At 45.2% G+C, this 18,138-nt stretch overlaps 2 protein-coding genes across 5 annotated transcripts in view; both read right to left on the bottom strand.

The window, feature by feature from the left end:
- ANTXR1 (ANTXR cell adhesion molecule 1) overlaps positions 1-3,381 on the bottom strand; it is a 261,071-nt gene extending 257,690 nt beyond the window's left edge. For all 4 annotated transcript variants that reach the window (XR_013989664.1, XR_013989665.1, XR_013989666.1 and 1 more), the window contains exon 1: positions 2,793-3,381. Coding sequence is in view for 1 of the 4 variants with exons in the window: in XM_081017420.1 (XP_080873546.1) it covers positions 2,793-2,944 (152 nt within the window). In the remaining 3 variants the exon portion in view is untranslated. The remainder of the gene's footprint in view (positions 1-2,792) is intronic.
- A 4,343-nt stretch (positions 3,382-7,724) lies between these two features.
- On the bottom strand, positions 7,725-18,138 carry LOC308483552 (gastrokine-1-like). Its single transcript, XM_081017630.1, has 6 exons — positions 18,103-18,138; positions 16,271-16,324; positions 13,962-14,099; positions 12,011-12,115; positions 10,829-10,961; positions 7,725-8,065 (listed from the first exon to the last, which is right to left on the bottom strand). Exons 1-6 carry the CDS (start codon positions 18,112-18,114, stop codon positions 7,974-7,976), a joined length of 534 nt encoding a protein of 177 aa, XP_080873756.1. The 5' UTR covers positions 18,115-18,138; the 3' UTR covers positions 7,725-7,973.

Below are 18,138 nucleotides of genomic sequence, written 5' to 3'. Positions count from 1 at the left end.
CAGAGTCCTGTCGGCGATCGTGACCCATCTCCCTCCCTCTTTCCCGCTACTCTGCCAGCCTGGCCCTTCCTCGCAGGGGCGCTGGGAGGAGAATGTAAGAGCCCTCCGCTGTGCCACCCTAAGCTCTGACTTCGGAGAAAGGGCAAAGTAAAAATGTGACCAATGAGATAGATTTTTAAAGACTGGGACAGCAATATTATGGCCATAATATTGAATTAGAGAAGTGGGAAATATTACGGACAAAAACAATTAAATTTACTGCAGGTACGGCACTTAAGGAAAATTTAATGAAGATGATGTATAGATGGTATTTGACTTAACTGTCAGGGGTCCTTTACCTTTATCTTTTTAAACTTGCTAAAATGTATAGAACTCCAGAAAATGCATGTTGGAAATGCAAAGAGAAGGAAGGGAATTTCTTCCATATGTGGTGGATGTGCAGTAAAGTTAAAACCTACTGGGATATGATATACAGTGAATTGAAAAAGATTTTTAAATATACTTTTATTAAAAAACCAGAGGCTTTTCTATTGGGTATTGTGTGAGAAGAAATTCCAAAAGTAGACTTAAATATGTTTATGTATGCTACCACGGCTGCAAGGACACTTTTAGCCCAGAAATGGAAGCAGCAGGAACTTCCAACTTTGGAAGAATGGCAGATAAAAATGATTGAATATGCAGAACTGGCAAAGCTGACGGGGAAGATCCGAAACCAGCATGATCAACTGTTTGAAAAGAACTGGAGTAAATTTATACAATATATGAAAGAACATTGTAAACATTTGAGAACGTTTGCAGGTTTGATTTAAAATATTTTGTAATGATAATTTTTGAAACTGATTTACAAATACTAAAGTAATTTTTTTAAAGTAATAAGGTAAACAGGGTGATGTAGAAATGCTAAGAGGGGGGAAGTCAAGGCTCGGTATGAGCAAAGTTGCATGTGATGATATGATTTGATATGAATGTGATAAAGGAAAAATATGAAAACTTAATAAAAATTATATTTTTTAAAAAAGACTGGGACAGCAAGATCTCCACAGTGAGATTGCCCTTCTCAGAGTGTACCCACTCCAGACCACGTTGGAAAACCACAAGATGCAGTGTTGCATGGTGGTTAGAGTGTTGGACTTGAAACTGGGAGACCAGAGTTCAAATCTCCACTCAGAAAGCTCACCGGGTGTGACGATGGGCCCAGTCACTGCCTCTCAGCCTAACCCTACCTTGCCGGGCTGTTGTGGGAATTAAATGAGGAGGGAGGGAGAGCCAGGTGTGCTACCTTGAGCTTCCTGGAGTAAAAGGTGGGGGTATATATTTATAACCAACAAATAAATAAACAAACCTATTTTGAAACTGAGGAGATGCTCCATGTGTGAAAGGGTCTGCTCTTTGAGGAAGGAAAATTAAAACTTCCACAAGGCCCATGCCCAGCCTCTTGGGGCCGTGAGAGCAGCTTTTTGGATCCAAGCCTAGATGGGGCCTTTTGTTTGGGTTTTGCCCTCCCCATCTTATGACATGCCCACTTCTATTAATGTTGCCAAAAGTCCCGTCCCTCTATTCTCGGGCACCCGCACAGCTGGACAAATATTGTAAACGCAACCGTAAGCCTCTTATGTAAACACAATGGCATCGAGTCAGCTGTGGGGTAAATAACATGAGTAAGCATTTTATATCATCTCTGGACACTATTAAGCAAGAGAAAGCAGCAAAGGGAGAAATGTGCATTTCATTAGCTGGGAACAAAGAAAAAGTGACTCAGAGTTAAAGGGAGAGAAACGTACATGGAGCGGGGGGCGGGGGGGGGGGGAGAAGCCACAACAATTGCACTTTCCAACACATTGGCCAAATCGCAAGTTTATTCCTTAGAATGCAGAATCTGAGCATCAATTCAGGAGAGGAAGGATAAGGTTCCTCTCCATCTCTCTTGGAGAAAACAGAGGTGGCAACACCAGAGGGCAAAAAGATAGCATCCCTTAGCTACTTCCTTTGCAAAAGTTTCCCAAACTTTGCTTTGCTAGGTGAAACACGGGAATCTCTCTCCCTTCAGAACGTAAGAAGATCCTGCCGGATCCGGCCAATGGCCCATCTAGCCCAGTGTTCTGTTCTCACAGCGGCCAACCAAATGCCCCAACAGGAAACCCACAAGCAAGACCTGAGCCCAAGAGTCCTCTTCCCTCCAGCGCCTTCCAGCAACTTGGATTCAGAAGCATCACTGTGCCAACTGTGGAGGCAGAGAAGAGCCATCCTGGCCAGCAGCCCTCAAAAGCCCTCGCCTCCTCCATGAATTGGTCCACTCCTCCTTGAAAGCCATCTAGGTCGGTGGCCATCACTAGTTCCATGGTTGGCCACATAGGGAATGGCAGAAGAGCGTTCCAAGGGGCAACCTCTGCACAAATCACCAACCCAATTGCAATCGCTGCAAAACGGACCTGTTGCTGCTGCTGCTGCTGCTGTATACATTTCCCAAACCGAGATAAGCTAGAGCAATAAATGCAACAGGAACCTGGAAGAGTCCTTGGGGGTGGGGTGGGGGGAGTAAAACCTCTTTCTGCTGGCCTTGGGACACCTGAGATGTGAGCTTTCAAGACCCATCTTATATTTATGATTGCAAATTGCTTTACATGGTTTTCAACCTGCCCTGGGTGGAATTAATAATAATAATAATAATAATAATAATAATAATACTGATTAAACGGAGGTAGGGGTAAGACAGCTGCTGGCCTTTTGATGCCCCTGAGCTCGTGGGGAGCCTGCCCAAAGCTCCCTCCGGGTCGCCCCCGAGAGCCACTCACTTGTCCAGGATGAAGTAGAGGTCGAAGCCCCCGTAGCAGGCGGCGCCGCCGTCCTCCCGGCTCCTGCCTTGCCCGCCGCAGGCGAGCAGCACCGTCGCGAAGAGCAGAGCGTGCCAGCCCCAGCGCGGGGGGCTCGGCTTGCGGGCAGCCATGGGGGGCAGGATCCAGCGAGCCCCGGGCCACTTGCGCGCCTCCTCCTCCTCCTCACGCCCTCTCCATGCAGGGCTGCGCGGCGCCGAGACACCCGAGGGGACGATCGCGCACAAGGCAAAGAGGGCTGGTCTCCCCGTTTGCAGAAGATGATGCCCAGCGGGCTCGGAGCCTCCTCGCCTTTCAAAGGGGCTTCTCCTCGCAGCGCGCACAAGGAAGCATCGCCGCCGTCTGCAAGGCGAGAGGCGGCTTCCGGAGGCTTCTCCCCGGGTCTTTCCCTCCCCGGCTTTGCCCCAGATTTCGGAGAATGTGGGAAGGCTCTCCCTCCCCCTCCCCAGGATGGCTGCTCTCCGGGTGGGGGTGGTCCTGCCCCGCCGTCGAGCCCAAAAAGAGCCCCGACGGCGGCATCTAGCGGCCGAGGACGCGAGAAACGCACAAAGGACGGGGCAGCGCGCAAGATCCTGGCGGGATCCTGCAAACTCTGCTCGACGTGGCCTGGGGGGAACCTGCGGGCAGGATCCGAGCCCAAGAGACCTCTCCCCTTCCTCCCGTGCTTTCCAGCAGCTGGTACGCCTCCTTTGTTCTCTTTCTTTTAATTTTTTGTTTTTTAAATTCAAAATTAAAACAAAACATATTATCCAGAAACATATCCTTATCCCCCCCCCATTTTTCCTCCCTCCCTCCCTCTCCCCACCCTCCCACCGCACCCCCCCTTCCCTCAGTTCCAGTCTTTGATTTCTCTCAGAATGCTGTTTTCTGCATGTTACACAGTTGTATAGATCCTCAAACTATTTAGCTGATTATCATCAATAAAAAGGGGAGGGGAGACACCTTGATCATGAAGGAGGTTTTCCCAGGGTGAGGCTCATCCATTGCCTCCTTTATTCTCTTATAATGACAAGGGCGCCCACCTGGTGCCAGAACTGAGTTCCAGCTGGGAGGGGGGGGGGAGCCCTGGCTAGTAGCCACGAACGGACCTCTCCTCCATTTATTTGTCGAATCGCCTTTTACACTAAAGCCATTCAGGTTGGTGGCCATGCCTGCCTCCCGTGGAAGGGACTTCCACAGTTTAACAATGCCATTCAGGAGCTCACCAAGTTAGTGGCTAAATATCTCTATTTGGTTTTTTGTCATCGGAAATACACTGCAGACGTCTGATCTCCCTGGAGACCTAGAGATGTGATGATAGACTGCTCTGCCTCCTTTCTTTTAGCAAATGTTTTGTGCCGCTGGGGAAGTGGTAATTATTCTGTATTGATTTGTTTTGGATGTTTGTATGTGATGCCAATAAAAAGTTTGATGATGTTGATGAACAATGCCGTTAAGAAGGACTTTCTTGCACCAAAGCTGAGGGTCAGCGCTGCTTTTCTGCTCCTTGTGTGGAACCCAGGGTGTGTGTGTGTGTGTCTTTTTTAAAAAACAACAACAACCCAAGCCTGTGTTTCCTTACTTTGCAAAATTCACCCTGCTGCAAAATTCGTTCCCAGTCATTATTCCAGCCTTCTCAGGCAGCGGGCTTTTGGTGCAATCTGCTCCCAGGCTTTTGGAAGGAGTGAAGGAGCGCGAGCCTAAGGATCGCCTGGTTTCAAAATGAAAACAAAACCCAACCCCACGCCATTCCCCCCCCCCCCGACATTTCTTGGATGCTCCTTTCGGGCCTCAGTGGCGCCTGCTGGAAATTGGGGAAGCGGGAAGAACTTCACAGGCACCGAATCTGGAAAGTTGAACAAGACGCAGCCCAAGGGAGCTCAAGGGCGACACCCAGCGGCTCAAGTGAAATTTGTACCCATCGCAGCTGACTGTGTGAACGTGTGTGTATCTGACATAAACATTGTCTATTGTATTATCATGGGTGTAGCCGGGGGGGCAGCTGCCCCCCAATCAAGTAAATAAATAAAAAATACCTAACTGACCAATTGCCTCACAGATAACTCGCTTCTGCACCCCCTAACATAAAGCCTGCCCCCTCCATAAGAAAATAATTATCAAGCAAAACGGGAAGCAAATATGCTTACTCAAAAATCATTTGAGAAATGAGTTTAGATCTGGAAAAATGTTCCTAATGAACCCCTCGGTTGAATTTTTATGTACAGTGGTACCTCGGGATGCAAACGGGATCCGTTCGGGAGCCCCATTCGCATCCTGAAGCGAACGCAACCCACGTACGTGCGTCTGCGCGTGTACGTGTTGCGTTTTGCTGCTTCCGCGCATGCGCGTGACATCATTTTGACCATCTGCGCATGCGCGCACGGCGAAACCCGGAAGTAACAAGCTCCGTTACTTCCGGGTCACCGCGGAGTGCAACCCGAAAATACTTAACTTGAAGCACATTTATCCCGAGGTATGACTGTACTTTTTAATAAGATTATGGCTCTGTGCAGAGATGCAAAAGAAGAGGGCTGGGTCTGAAAACTTGTGGGTGGGTGTGGTGCGTGATGTGAGTCTCTGTGGTCCACTTGTTGCGTGTGCTGTGCAGAAATTAAGCCTGGTGCCTTCACTGGAAATTTTCTGTGCATCTTGGTTTCATGAATGGAGCTGTAGGTGCCTTAACTCTTCTCTTAATGAAATGTAGAGTTTTAAAAATCCTAGACAGAAAACTAACATCCCAGGATTGAAGCCTGGGCTGGAACACTTCTCCCAGACCCACTAGCTTTCTGTGTGCAGGGGGAAAATGAATACAAATGATGAGTATAAAACACCAGCAGGACTGTCTTTAGCATATGCGGTGCCAGGGTGCAAATATCTGCTCAGCATCCCCAAATTACCACGGATAGTGGGAGGGGGGCGAAGCTGCGCACTGCCAGCCACTCTCCCCCATGCCGCTGCAAGAGAGCAATCCCCACAGAGGCTTGGGAGGGAAGCTGCGCGCCCACCAGCCATATAGTTAGCGGGTGTCACGGTCTGGTTCACGGGCGATCAAAGTCCCGGCTGGGGACGTCTGGACCGGGGGCAAGATGGCGGGGAGGGAGCTGGAACGGGAGTCCAGAAGCCAGGAGTCAGGAAGCCAAGAGTCAGAGGGTCAGAGAGCCGGGAGTCAAGAAGCCAAGGGTCCGAGGGTCAGGAAGCAAGGAGTCATGAAGTCAAGGGGCCGAGGATCAAGAAGCAAGGAGTCATGAAGTCAGGGTTTGAGGATCAAGAAGCAAGAAGCAAGGAGTCACAAAGTCAGGGTTTGAGGATCAAGAAGCAAGGAGTCAAACGCAGCAAGGCAGGGAACGTGTTGCTGTGGCAAAGAGCCGAAGGGAAAATGCTGACCTTATATCCCTTCCCGGCTCTTGCCACCAGGTGCTGTGAGTTACTAATCGGCCTCACCTGTGAGGCAAGAGCCTTGCCTCTTCAGAACAAACTTAGGGATGCCCCAGTCCTGCAGAGTCCTATTGATCGCAGGGCCCGGCTCCTGCACGCACACCTGACAGCAGGGGCGCAGCTTCCATCCTAAGCCTCTGCAGGGATCGCTCTCCCGCAAAGGCTTGGGAGGAAGATGTATGCCAGCCAGCCATATGTTTGACGGGGAGCAGCTGGCAGGCATGCAAGAAGGAAAGGGGAGGCCGCTGGCAAAGCCGCGCAGCTTCCCCCACTCGCTGGGGTGCCCCTGAGAGGCTGGCGCCCTGGCACAACGCACCACTAAGCCCTATGGGGAAGACGGCTCTGAAGACTAGTGACTTGTTCCCCATTTCCCATTTCAAGTCACTGGTCTTTGCCAGTATATGATGAATTAAAGAAAATGCTTAAGAATACTTTTGTTAAAAAAACCAGAAGCCTTTTTAATTGGGTATAGTGAGAGAAGGGATACCAAGGGAAGATTAAAGACTGTTTATGTATGCAACGACTGCGGCAAGAATTATTTTAGCCCAAAAATGGAAACAACAAAAGTACTAATGAAAGAAGAGTGGCAGATGAAGATGATGGACTTTGCAGAACTGGCAAAGCTGACAGGAAAAATCCAAAACCAGCATGATCAAGTATTCCAAAAGGACTGGAGTAAATTTATATGATATCTGAAAGATCATTGTAAGCAATTAACATCACTAGCAGGGTTGTCCAAAGACTTGTAATGAGGAATTCTCTATCTTTCTATATTTATTTGAACTTTGAGTCATTCTATAATGAGAGCAATTAGAATTGGAAAACGTATAAATTGCAATGATATAAAGGTTAATTTTGAAAGCGATGAGGCGGGAGAGAAGGAAGTTGATGGGTGGTATAGTGGATAATGATGTGAATATATAATATTAAATGGAAAACAAATAAAATGTGTGTGTGTGGTGTGTGTGTGTGTGTGTGTGTGTGTATGAAAGACCAGTGATTTGTCTAAGGTTCCATCATAATTCTGTAGCTGAAGTTGGATTTGAAAAGTTTTGGACTTTCTGGTTTTTATTTCACAGTCTGGGTAGCAATATGGTCACAGCGCTTTGCATGCAGAAGGTCCCAGGACCAATCCCTGGTGGCACCTCTAGGCAGTAGTGGTAGTAGCACTGAGAGCCAGTGTAGCATAGATTCAAGGTACAAGAAAGGAGACTCTGACTCAACATCAGGAAGATCTTTCTGACGGTAAGAGCTGCTCAACTGTGGAACAGACTCCTTTGGAAAGCGGTGGGTTCTCCTTCCTCGGAGGTTTTTAAGCATAGTTTGGATGGCCATCTGTCATGGATGCATCAGCTGAGATTCCTACATTGCAGGGGGTTGGACTAGATGTCCCTCAGGGTCCCTTCCAATCTACAATTCTATGATTCTATGGGGCTTCGGTGGGGCGGGGGTGTCTTTACACTGCTGCATACACTGCCATGGATTTTTAAATTACTTTATTTAAGTTATAAATTTTATTTTTTTTTTGACGGCCCCTGCAGGAACCAGTCCTCAAATGAAATTAGAGAGCAATTGTTGGGAGGTCATCAGGCCTTGACCTCCCGTGTCCTTCCCAACCCAATCTTGGGAATTGGCCCTGACAGCTGGCAAGGCGACATGATGGCCATTGTCTTGGTGGGCAGGTCACAAGTTGTGTTGGCCCGGAGCAGATGTTGGTGCTGATCCTGGCTAGAAGAGGGAGATGCCGCCACACAAGTCAATGTCCAGAATGAGCAGATTGACGCCTGCGCAGCCCTTGCCTTCAACCAAGGGGCGGGGCCCTGAAAAGGAAAAGGAAGTTTTCCAATGTTACTTTTTATTCACTTTTTATGGAGAGCCAAGCAGGAGTCTCGAAACACTCTCTCAGAAATGAAATAATCTGTACTTCCAAACATGCGTAATAATAATAATAATAATAATAATAATTTATTTATACCCCGCCCATCTGGCTGAGTTTCCCCAGCCACTCTGGGCGGCTCTCAATTGAGTGTTAAAAACAATACAGCTTTAAATATTAAAAACTTCCCTAAACAGGGCTGCCTTCAGATGTCTTTTAAAGATAAGATAGCTGCTTATTTCCTTCACATCTGAAGGGTGGGTGCCACTACCGAGAAGGCCCTCTGCCTGGTTCCCTGTAACTTGGCTTTTTGCAGTGAGGGAACCGCCACAAGGCCCTTGGCGCTGGATCTCAGTGTCCGGGCTGAATGATGGGGGTGGAGATGCTCTTTCAGGAATACAGGACTGAGGCCATTTACACAGAGAGAGCCTGCTGGATCAGTTTGCATCCTGTTCTCACAGTGGCCAGCCAGATGCAGTACATCAATGGGAAACTCGCAAACGTGACCCGTGTGATATAACCAATATGCTCAAGTCTAATCAATGCATGAATGGGTTAATGTCATAGAGTAAGCTGGCCTGTCAGGCTTAGCTAGGAGGTCATTCCCCCTCACCTTGGGGGTGGGAGGCTTATCAAGCTCTTTGTCCTTTCACTTTCCCACCATTTCTTCCACTATGTGAACCCTACTGGTAAGGAGTTCTGAACTGGTTGTTCCAAGCTCAGACCCTGTGGCTTCAGCAAGCCATCTTTGTGTTTCTATACAAACAATTTAGGAACATTCACCACATTGGAACCTAAATTTACTGCCTGTGTTTTTCTAACTGCTATATGAAAAAGCACATGAACCTGACGTTTGAAGAGTCTGTAAGTAAACCTTTCTTAACTTACCAAATGTGTGGTCTCTTTCTGTGCTAGGGAAATGGGGAACTTTGGAAGCAACTTAGAAGAGGGTATTTTAAAGGTCTAACAGACTATATTTCGACACTTTACTTTGCTACATATTTTGCGATTTTAACTCTCTGCTGGATTTCTGTCACCAAAGAGTACTTGTCACAAATCTGTATCTTGGCATCCAGAGAAGTCATCTTTTTCTACCTATACAGTGGTACCTCTTGTTACGTACTTAATTCGTTCTGGAGGTTCGTTCTTAACCTGAAACTGTTCTTAACCTGAAGCACCATTTTAGCTAATGTGGCCTCCCGCTGCCACTGCGCAATTTCTGTTCTCATTCTGAAGCAAAGTTCTTAACCCAAGTTACTATTTCTGGGTTAGCAGAGTCTGTTACCTGAACTTTGAAGTGTCTGTTACCTGAAGTGTCTGTAACCTGAAGTGTCTGTAACCTGAAGCGTCTGTAACCCGAGGTACCACTGTAATTTATTTTTTAAAAAACCAAAACCAAATGCAGGAGCAACTCTACTCTCCTGGGGTTTCCTGCAGAGGCAGACTTTGGTCTTTTAGATTTCAGCAGTGCCCTGTGCGAGGCAAAAATTCACACACACCCCACACACCTCGCCTTCTGTTCTGCTCAATTCACTACGTCATAGTTGCAGCGCCCTGTGGCACCCCCTAGGTTCAGCGCCCAGTGCAAGGGAACCGGTCGCACTGCCCTAAATGTGCCTCTGTTTCCAGCAAGTGGGATTCAGAACCATTGCCACCACCAACCATGGAGGCAGAGCGTAATCACTGTGGTTAGTAGCTACTGATAGCCCCCTTCTCCATCATCCCTGTAATGCTGTTCTGATGGGACAGAGTAACCCAGCACACCCTAGATCAGGCTTTCTCAACCTCGGCCCTCCAGATGTTTTGAGACTACAATTCCCATCATCCCTGACCACTGGTCCTGCTAGCTAGGGATCATGGGAGTTGTAGGCCAAAAACATCTGGAGGGCCAAGGTTGAGGAAGCCTGCCCTAGGTTTTTATGAAGGGGGCTCCTTCACAACATGCTGCTGCCTGCCGTCAGTGCAATGGGATTGATGTTTCCTTTGCCAATTTAGTCCCATTGCGTGCTGTGTTTTAAACTGATTTTAAGCTGTATTTCAGGCAATTGCTGGATTTTATGTTTTTAATGTATTATATACTTTGATGTTAGCTGCCCTGAGACCAGTTTGGCTGAAGAGGGCGGAATATAAATAAAAATTATTATTATTATTATTATTATTACAGTCATACCTCATGTTGCGTCCGCTTCAGGTTGCGTTTTTTCGGGTTGCGGACTGCCGAAACCTGGAAGTACCGGAACGGGTTACTTCTGGGTTTCGGCAGCCGTGCATGCGCAGAAGTGCCAAATCGCAGCTCACGCATGCTCAGATGCGCAGACACAGGTTGCGAACGCTGCAGGTTGAGAACGTGCATCCCGCATGGATCACGTTCCCAACCCGAGCATCCACTGTATTATTATTATTATTATTATTATTTATGTGTGGAAAATGGCAGACTTGCCATCAGCTCATTTAGGGCTTCCGCCCTTCCCTCCTTCACACTCAGTTCCCTTTCCCCTGCTTCCGGACTAGGTGACTGTCGCTGCCCAGGCTGAATGACATAGTTAAATTGTGGAACTCCCTCCCACCAACCTAGGAGGCTTTAAAAGAGGGTGAGACCAATGGAGTTACCAATGTAACGTGAAGATCTCCTCAACGCATCACTACAAAAGCCGTTAAAACGTGTGGTCGTCCCTTAAAAACGTTCTGAAATTCTGGCCCAACTCACTTTGGAACTCGGTAGCCCAGTAAGTCGTCATGCCTCCACAAATGGCTTGGGCGGGGGCACCATAGTCAGCGATGTTTGTGACCACCTTGCGAGAAATCCCATAGCTTCTGTGAAGGGTGTTTAAGGGATGCCCCTGGGAACAAAAACAAACAAAAGGGCAGATCCATTCATGCCTAGGTCCAGGGGTGCCAACTTGAATGAAGTACGACAACTTAGAAAGAGTAAAAATTTTGAGGTCTTAGAACAAAGGAAGTCAATATGTGTACATGTATGTAATGATTAGATTAGAATGATGATATGGATTTATTTGTAGATGTGTGGTTTTTTGTGTTCTTTTTTCTCTTGTGTTTTTTTTTCTTGTTTGTACTGCTTTATTTTGGATTCAATGTTTGTAATTTTTGTTGTAATTTTGCATTGAAAATAAAAAAAATAAAAAGTAAAAAAGTATCGGGGGCAGGTAAGTGAGCACACACACACACACACACACACAAATGAGAGAGTCTGTTTGTGTGTGTTATTCCACAGCGCTTAGCTGCGGTGCTTTGCTTCCAGACCAGTAGTTTTAATGCTAGAAAGCCTGAGAATGGTTAAGAGATGGTACAGTTTCTACCTTTCTGATTGCCAGTAGCCTCTCTGGGCACTCACAGGGGAAAGCTGGGACTAAAAAATTGGTACCTCTCAAACATTCGTATTGTTATATGCAATGAAATAAAATAATTAAAATTGAGGGAAGACAATGTTACTACCCCCCCCCCATAATAATACTATTATGGGATTGTGAATGGAACCTCCCAAATCTGCCACAGTGTGTGTATGTTTATTTTTAATTGAGTTGTCTTTTCCTCCTCTCTCTCTCTCTCTCATTCTCTTTCTTCTTGTATGTTATTGAAGTATGTGCTCTTTTTTAAATCAATAAATTGGTAAATAAAAGTTTAGATAAGTTTTTATAAATGTTTTTTCTTTCACTGCAGGTTTTTAAGCAGAGATTGGCTGGCCGCCTGTCCGATACTTTTGCTCTGGTTCCTGCATTGCAAGGTGTGGGGCTAGGTGATCTGTGATTCTATTATTCCTCCCACTGATTTCTGTCCCGCAGATTCCTTCATTAGAGGGGGCGGTGCACCGTTTGGATTGCCCCACATATTTGGGGGCCAGCCCCAGTTTTGTATCTCCACCTTGACATACCTCGTGCATCATGCTCTCGAGATTTGAGATACTTGGAAAGCTTTGCCGATTCATCCTGGACATGACACATAGCCTCCTGAAAGGCATGTGATAGATGACAACCCCCTGGGAGACACAACGGCAAATATATGTTATGCTAGAGATGGCCCCAGGAAAGTTCAAAATCAAAGAATAAAATGAGGACTCAGTACAGTACTGAAAAACCACAACCCCATAAGAGAGAGCCAGTGCCAGCCCCACAAGCACCAGTGTGGCAGAAGAAGAAGAAGAAGAAGAAGAAGAAGAACAACAACAACAACAGCAACAGCAACAACAACAACAGTTTATTTCTATCCCGCCCTCCCCAGCCGAAGCTGGGCTCAGAGCGGCTAACAACAGTTAAAGTAACACAGTTTACATAAAATCACAATCAATTAATTGAAATACATTGTAAAATCAATTCATTCTAAAATCTCAGTCTCAGTCAGTTTTATTGCACATAGCCAAAGGCTGCCGCAATGTACACAGAATTATTTGACAATTAAAAGAAAATATACTGAATTGATAAAAAAAGACTTAAAACATTTATATTATTAAAACATTACGTACTCTAAACAAAGCTATAAAAATACCCCAATGTACAAATAAAAACATTAAACAATAAAATTCATAAGCTAAAATCATCACATGGTCACTAATGTTAAAAACAATATCAATTAATACAGTGTGCAATTTATACTCAGAGTGTGGTGACAAAGATAGAACATAGCCTGAGGTAGATAGATAGGATCAAATAAATCCATCACCTTTACAGTTAATGGCTGCCTTGGCTATATAATTTGCTCTAATTTTCCTAGCAGCAGTTGCAAAAAGTGCTACCCGCCAGGTCACATACTTATCTGTGTCTGCAAGGAGATATAAAATCATGTCAAGGGGGTTCTGGCCAGGGGGCCCTGTCATTATAGACCCTGTCAATTCAGAATCAAATTAATAGCAACCATTGGGCTAGAGTTCTGTGAGGATTACCAAAGGAGGGGGTCAGGCTGTGCCTTGGCCAAAGGCCAGGTGGAACAGCTCTGTCTTGCCGGCCCTGCAGAAAGATGTCAAGTCCCACAGGGCCCTAGTCTCTTGTGACAGAGCGTTCCACCAGATCGGATCCACGGCTGAAAAAGCCCTGGCTCTGGTTGAGGCCAGCCTAACCTCTCTGTGGCCCGGGATCTCCAAGGTGTTATTATTTGCAGACCATAAGGTCCTCCGTGGGGCATACCAGGAGAGGTGGTCCCGTAGGTACGAGGGTCCTAGGCCGTATAGGGCTTTAAAGGTCAAAACCAGCCCCTTAAACTGGGAGCCAGTGCAGCCAGTATAGCACCGGGTGAATGTGATCCCATGGCAATGACCCCATAAGGAGTCTTGCCACGGCATTCTGCACCCGCTGGAGTTTCTGGGTCAGTCTCAAGGGCAGCCCTGCGTAGAGTGAGTTACAATAATCAAGCCTGGAGGTGACCTTCACATGGATCACAGTGGCTAGGTCAGGGTTAGAGTGTTGGCCCAGGACCTGCAAGAGTCCAGGGTTCGAATTCCCACTTGGCCATGAAGCTCCCTGGGTAACCAGTGATTGCCTCTCAGCCTAACCTACCTCACAGGGTTGTTGCGGGGGATTAAATGAGGAGAGAGAGAACCTTCGATTCCTTGGAGGAAAAGGTGGGATATGAACGCAATGAAATAAAATAAGATAATAATAAAATAAGTGGTAGACACCGGTTTATGCGGGGTGTATAACACGGCTTCTGACTGCACCCCTCCCCAATGGGGGAACCATCTTTTCCTTCATCTGAGGCAGCAAAATGCACCCCTTTCAGGAGAGTTTAACAGGTTTGCCTAGCTGCTGCGGGGAGATCCCACCCCAAGACAAAGGGAGTATCCGACACAGAGTGAACAGCTTTGTGGCTGAACGGCTTGCTTTGAAACTTACGCTGTTGTAGTCCACAATGGCGTTGGTGGAATGCCTTCCAGAGTAAATGTTGAAGGCAGCGACGTTGGTGTTGTGGTTGATGTTGACTGTTTGGTACACAGTTCCTCCATCGTTTCCCTTGTTGATGAGCTGGATAGCCTAGAGACAGAGATCCACCGTCAGACTCCTACCAGGCACTTTGGGGAGACCAGAAAACAAGATCACGTGGTCCAGCCAGGAGGGACTGGCCAGCCAGATGCATAGCTGTCAACTTACAGATTTGAAAATAAGGGACCAGCAGCCTCGAAAAAAAGGGATCAACAATTACTTTGATAAAATACATATTTTGTTGCGTGCAAATGGCTTTAGATACCTATTAGGTCCATAAATTACCATATAGCATATATTCAACACAAATATATGCTAGCTGGACATAGAAAGGGCCCCATTACCTTCAGTAGCTTATTTAAGGGACATCATCAATAAGGGACAGCAGCGGGACATGGCGCTGGGATAAGGGACTGTCCCGCCAAATAAGGGACGCTTGACAGCTATGGCCAGATGGGCGGGGTATAAATAAATTATTATTATTATTATTATTATTATTATTATTATTATTATTATCATCTGCCTGACTGGAGATGGCCAGGGACTGAACTTTCCTTTCCTAGAGTGGTGCCTCCCCCTGTGAAATATACTCAGACTGCATTCTGGATCCTATTGTTCTAGGACCAATCAGACTGCTGCATTTTGGATCCTATTCAACTCAGTACATAACACCCTGCCACCCAGATATTTTGGACGACAATTCCCACCACCCGGGCCAGCATGACTGTAGGATGCTGCAGTGAATCAGAGATGCAGTCCAGAACATCCCTGGGGGAGAATATTCTTCGGTCAGGGAGTCGTAACAGAAGAGCCCTGGTCACCTGATCTTTGACATCATTTCAGGCATCCTTACAGATTCCTGGAAGTAAGTGGCTCATTTATCGCCAGCTGGTAAATTCACCGCTGATCTGAGATCCGACCTCATCCCAGGGACTTAACTCATATGACAGGTTTTGACCAACTGATCTGTCTCAGGCAAGCCTTGCAAATGGAGTCACATGGCTTCTGGACAAAACTGAGTCCCATTCCTGAAGACTGGGAAAGGTTGTGGAGGAAAGGGATCAAGTTCACTGCATGTACGGTGTTAAAGGAAAATGTCATGAAAATGATGTATAAATGGTACTTAACCCCTGTAAAATTAGCAAAGATTTACCATAAGAGTGATATATGTTGGAAATGTAAAGAAAAAGAAGGTACTTTTTATCATATGTGGTGGACCTGTCCCAAGGTGAAAGACTTCTGGGAGAAGATTTATAATGAACTGAAAAAAATGTTGAAATATACATTTATTAAGAAACCAGAGGCCTTCTTGGAATAATAGGTTTGGAATTGCCCAAGAAAGATGCTAGATTGTTTTTGTATGCCACAACTGCTACTAGAATTTTGCTGGCTAAAAACTGGAAAATACAAGAAGTGCCAACAGTGGAGGAATGGCAGATGAAGATGATGGACTTTTGGGAGCTAGTTGACCTAACCGGAAGAGTCCGTGACCGGGAGGAGGAGGAGCACCAGGAGGAATGGAAGAAATTTAAAGACTATTTAGTTAAATATGCTAAGATAATCTAAATAGAAATACTTGCAAATACCAGATTGGCCTAGGATTTAAATATGTGATGTTACAGAATAATATGTTTAAAGATAAAATGAAAAGAAAGAAAGATGTTAATTGACTAAGTAAATTTTATGTGAAAATAGTTTTGGAAAACTGTTACAATGATATACATAGAAACTCAGCCAGGGGGATTCGAGGAAGTCATCCAACAATGTAAACAAAAGTGGAAATATTACAGTTAAGATTTATGTTTGTTTGTTTGTTTGTTTGTTTGTCTGTCTGTTTATGTTTGTTATAAATTTGGAAAATTAATTAAAAAAATTGGAAAAAAAGGCTGAGTCCCATTTCTCCCTTTTTTTTACTTAAGTTTGTTGTGGCATTTGGCCTATCTATCTATCTATCTATCTATTTATTTCATAAAATGTGTAACACCGCTTGATCGTAAAAATGCGCAAACACACATAAAACCTCAAGAGAGGTTTACCGAAAATGATAAAGCAATAAAATTATCCCTAAGATAAATTGGGAGCAAGAATTTAAGACATTCAAGCATTTAAAATAACAATTGTCTAAAAACAGATTAAAACAAGCCACTTGTGCATGCAGAGGTTAGCAGCAGGAGAGGTTTCGGGGCAGGAAGGCAGAAATGGGAGCAAAGTTGGCTACTTACGTTGCTGGCAATCGCTGAGTGAATAAGCAGCCCCAGGAGGCTGGCAAGAAGAATCTGCAGAGCGGAAGGAAAATAAGAGGGTCAAATTTTAAATTGCCAAGTACACATTTCCTTTGTCTGTGAAACACCAGCTTGAATAGAACACTGATGTTTATGTTGTAAACCACCCTGTGATCTTTGGATGAAGGATGGTATATTAATAATAATAATAATAATAATAATAATAATATGTGTTGAACATTGCAATTTCATTTTAAAAAAGCATTTCATTTAAAATTAATTCAAGGATTTTTGTGCAGTGTGGTGAGATTTTATACAATATGCTAATGATAATAATTCCACATGATTCCAGAAGTAAATAGGAATGTTTGGCTATCGCAAAAATATAAGAGGTTGCCATCCTGTTTGTGGATAGGACTGTCTTGCACTGTCTTTTTACTTGAACCTTGTACTCCTGATGATAAATGGCATAATACCAGTTTATTAATATCACCAGAATGCCTACAGTGAAAAATAATAATATTTATAATAAAAAATAATAAAAAATCAAAATTACATCTATTTCTTGGTACTGTAAAAGGGGCATTCTTGCATTACCTATTGCTTATACAAGTTATGCTGGTTGAATATGTATTTTGCTATTCTTAAAACTAATAAAAATATTTTAAAAACTAAAACCTTACTACTACTGCTACTAATGTTTGCAAATGAATCTATTTTGCAATGGCAAGGGGTGTTCTGTATCTCCATTGCTCCTCTTATTTCATGAAACAATGTAAAGACCAGCTGATTCAGATCAAATCCAGAATGTCTTTGGGATTTTAAAAAAAATATCCAGAATGAGACCAGCAACCAAAATCTGGTTCCATAGCCTAATGTTTTTCAAGCCTGCGTATCCTCCAACGAAAATAGGGACGTCCTAAGGAAAAGCGGGACATTCCAGGGTTAAATCAGAAACCAGGACAGCTTCTGTAAATCTGGGACTGTCCCTGGTGAATTGGACACTTGAAGGGTCTGGGTCTGCAAGGATTCCTAAAAATGAAGGCTGCCTTGGACCAGACTATCAGCATTTCCTGGACAAAATGCACTTTTGCAGTTGCCTTGTAGTGGAAATGATCAGGGATTCGGTTATTTGAGGAGACCCAAGAAGTGATGTTTTGAATTATGGTGCTGGTTTTGAATTATGGTGCTGGAGGAGACTCTTGAGAGTCCCATGGACTGCAAGAAGATCAAACCTCTCCATTCTTAAGGAAATCAGCCCTGAGTGCTCACTGGAAGGACAGATCCTGAAGCTGAGGCTCCAATACTTTGGCCACCTCATGAGAAGAGAAGACTCCCTGGAAAAGACCCTGATGTTGGGAAAGATGGAGGGCACAAGGAGAAGGGGACGACAGAGGACGAGATGATTGGACAGTGTTCTCGAAGCTACCAGCATGAGTTTGACCAAACTGCAGGAGGCAGTGGAAGACAGGAGTGCCTGGCGTGATCTGGTCCATGGGGTCATGAAGAGTTGGACACGACTAAACGACTAAACAACAACAACAACAAAAGAAGTGATGACCTTCACGGGTACCAAAAGACATTTAAAAAACCCAGCTGGTGAATAGGGGCAGCTGAAGCCCACAAATCTTAGGGTTCCACCTCCTTGAAAAATCCTAGAACTCCTACGGACTACATCTGCTTCCATCACACACCTGTGAGCAACTGAGTCTTCAGCTAGTTTGGCCTGATCTCTGAGCACCTGGTGACAACTTTCTCCCTAGTGAGAGCAAAGCCCAAGAGATGGACATCTGTACTTCACCCTTGAGATTGAAATTGAGGAAGGTACTCACAAGCAACCTCATGATTGTGGCTCCAAACTGGAATCC

This window comes from Podarcis pityusensis (assembly GCF_964106645.2).
Source record: "Podarcis pityusensis genome assembly, chromosome: 8".
Taxonomy (NCBI): Eukaryota; Metazoa; Chordata; class Lepidosauria; order Squamata; family Lacertidae; genus Podarcis; species Podarcis pityusensis.
This window is presented reverse-complemented; position numbering and strand designations above follow the sequence as displayed.

Coding starts and splice junctions, on each gene's coding strand:
- LOC308483552 (XM_081017630.1), bottom strand. Junction 12,116..13,961: donor CCATTGTGGACTACAACAGC/GTAAGTTTCAAA, acceptor TGTGTCTCCCAG/GGGGTTGTCATCTATCACAT. Junction 8,066..10,828: donor CTGGGCTACCGAGTTCCAAA/GTGAGTTGGGCC, acceptor TTTCCTTTTCAG/GGCCCCGCCCCTTGGTTGAA.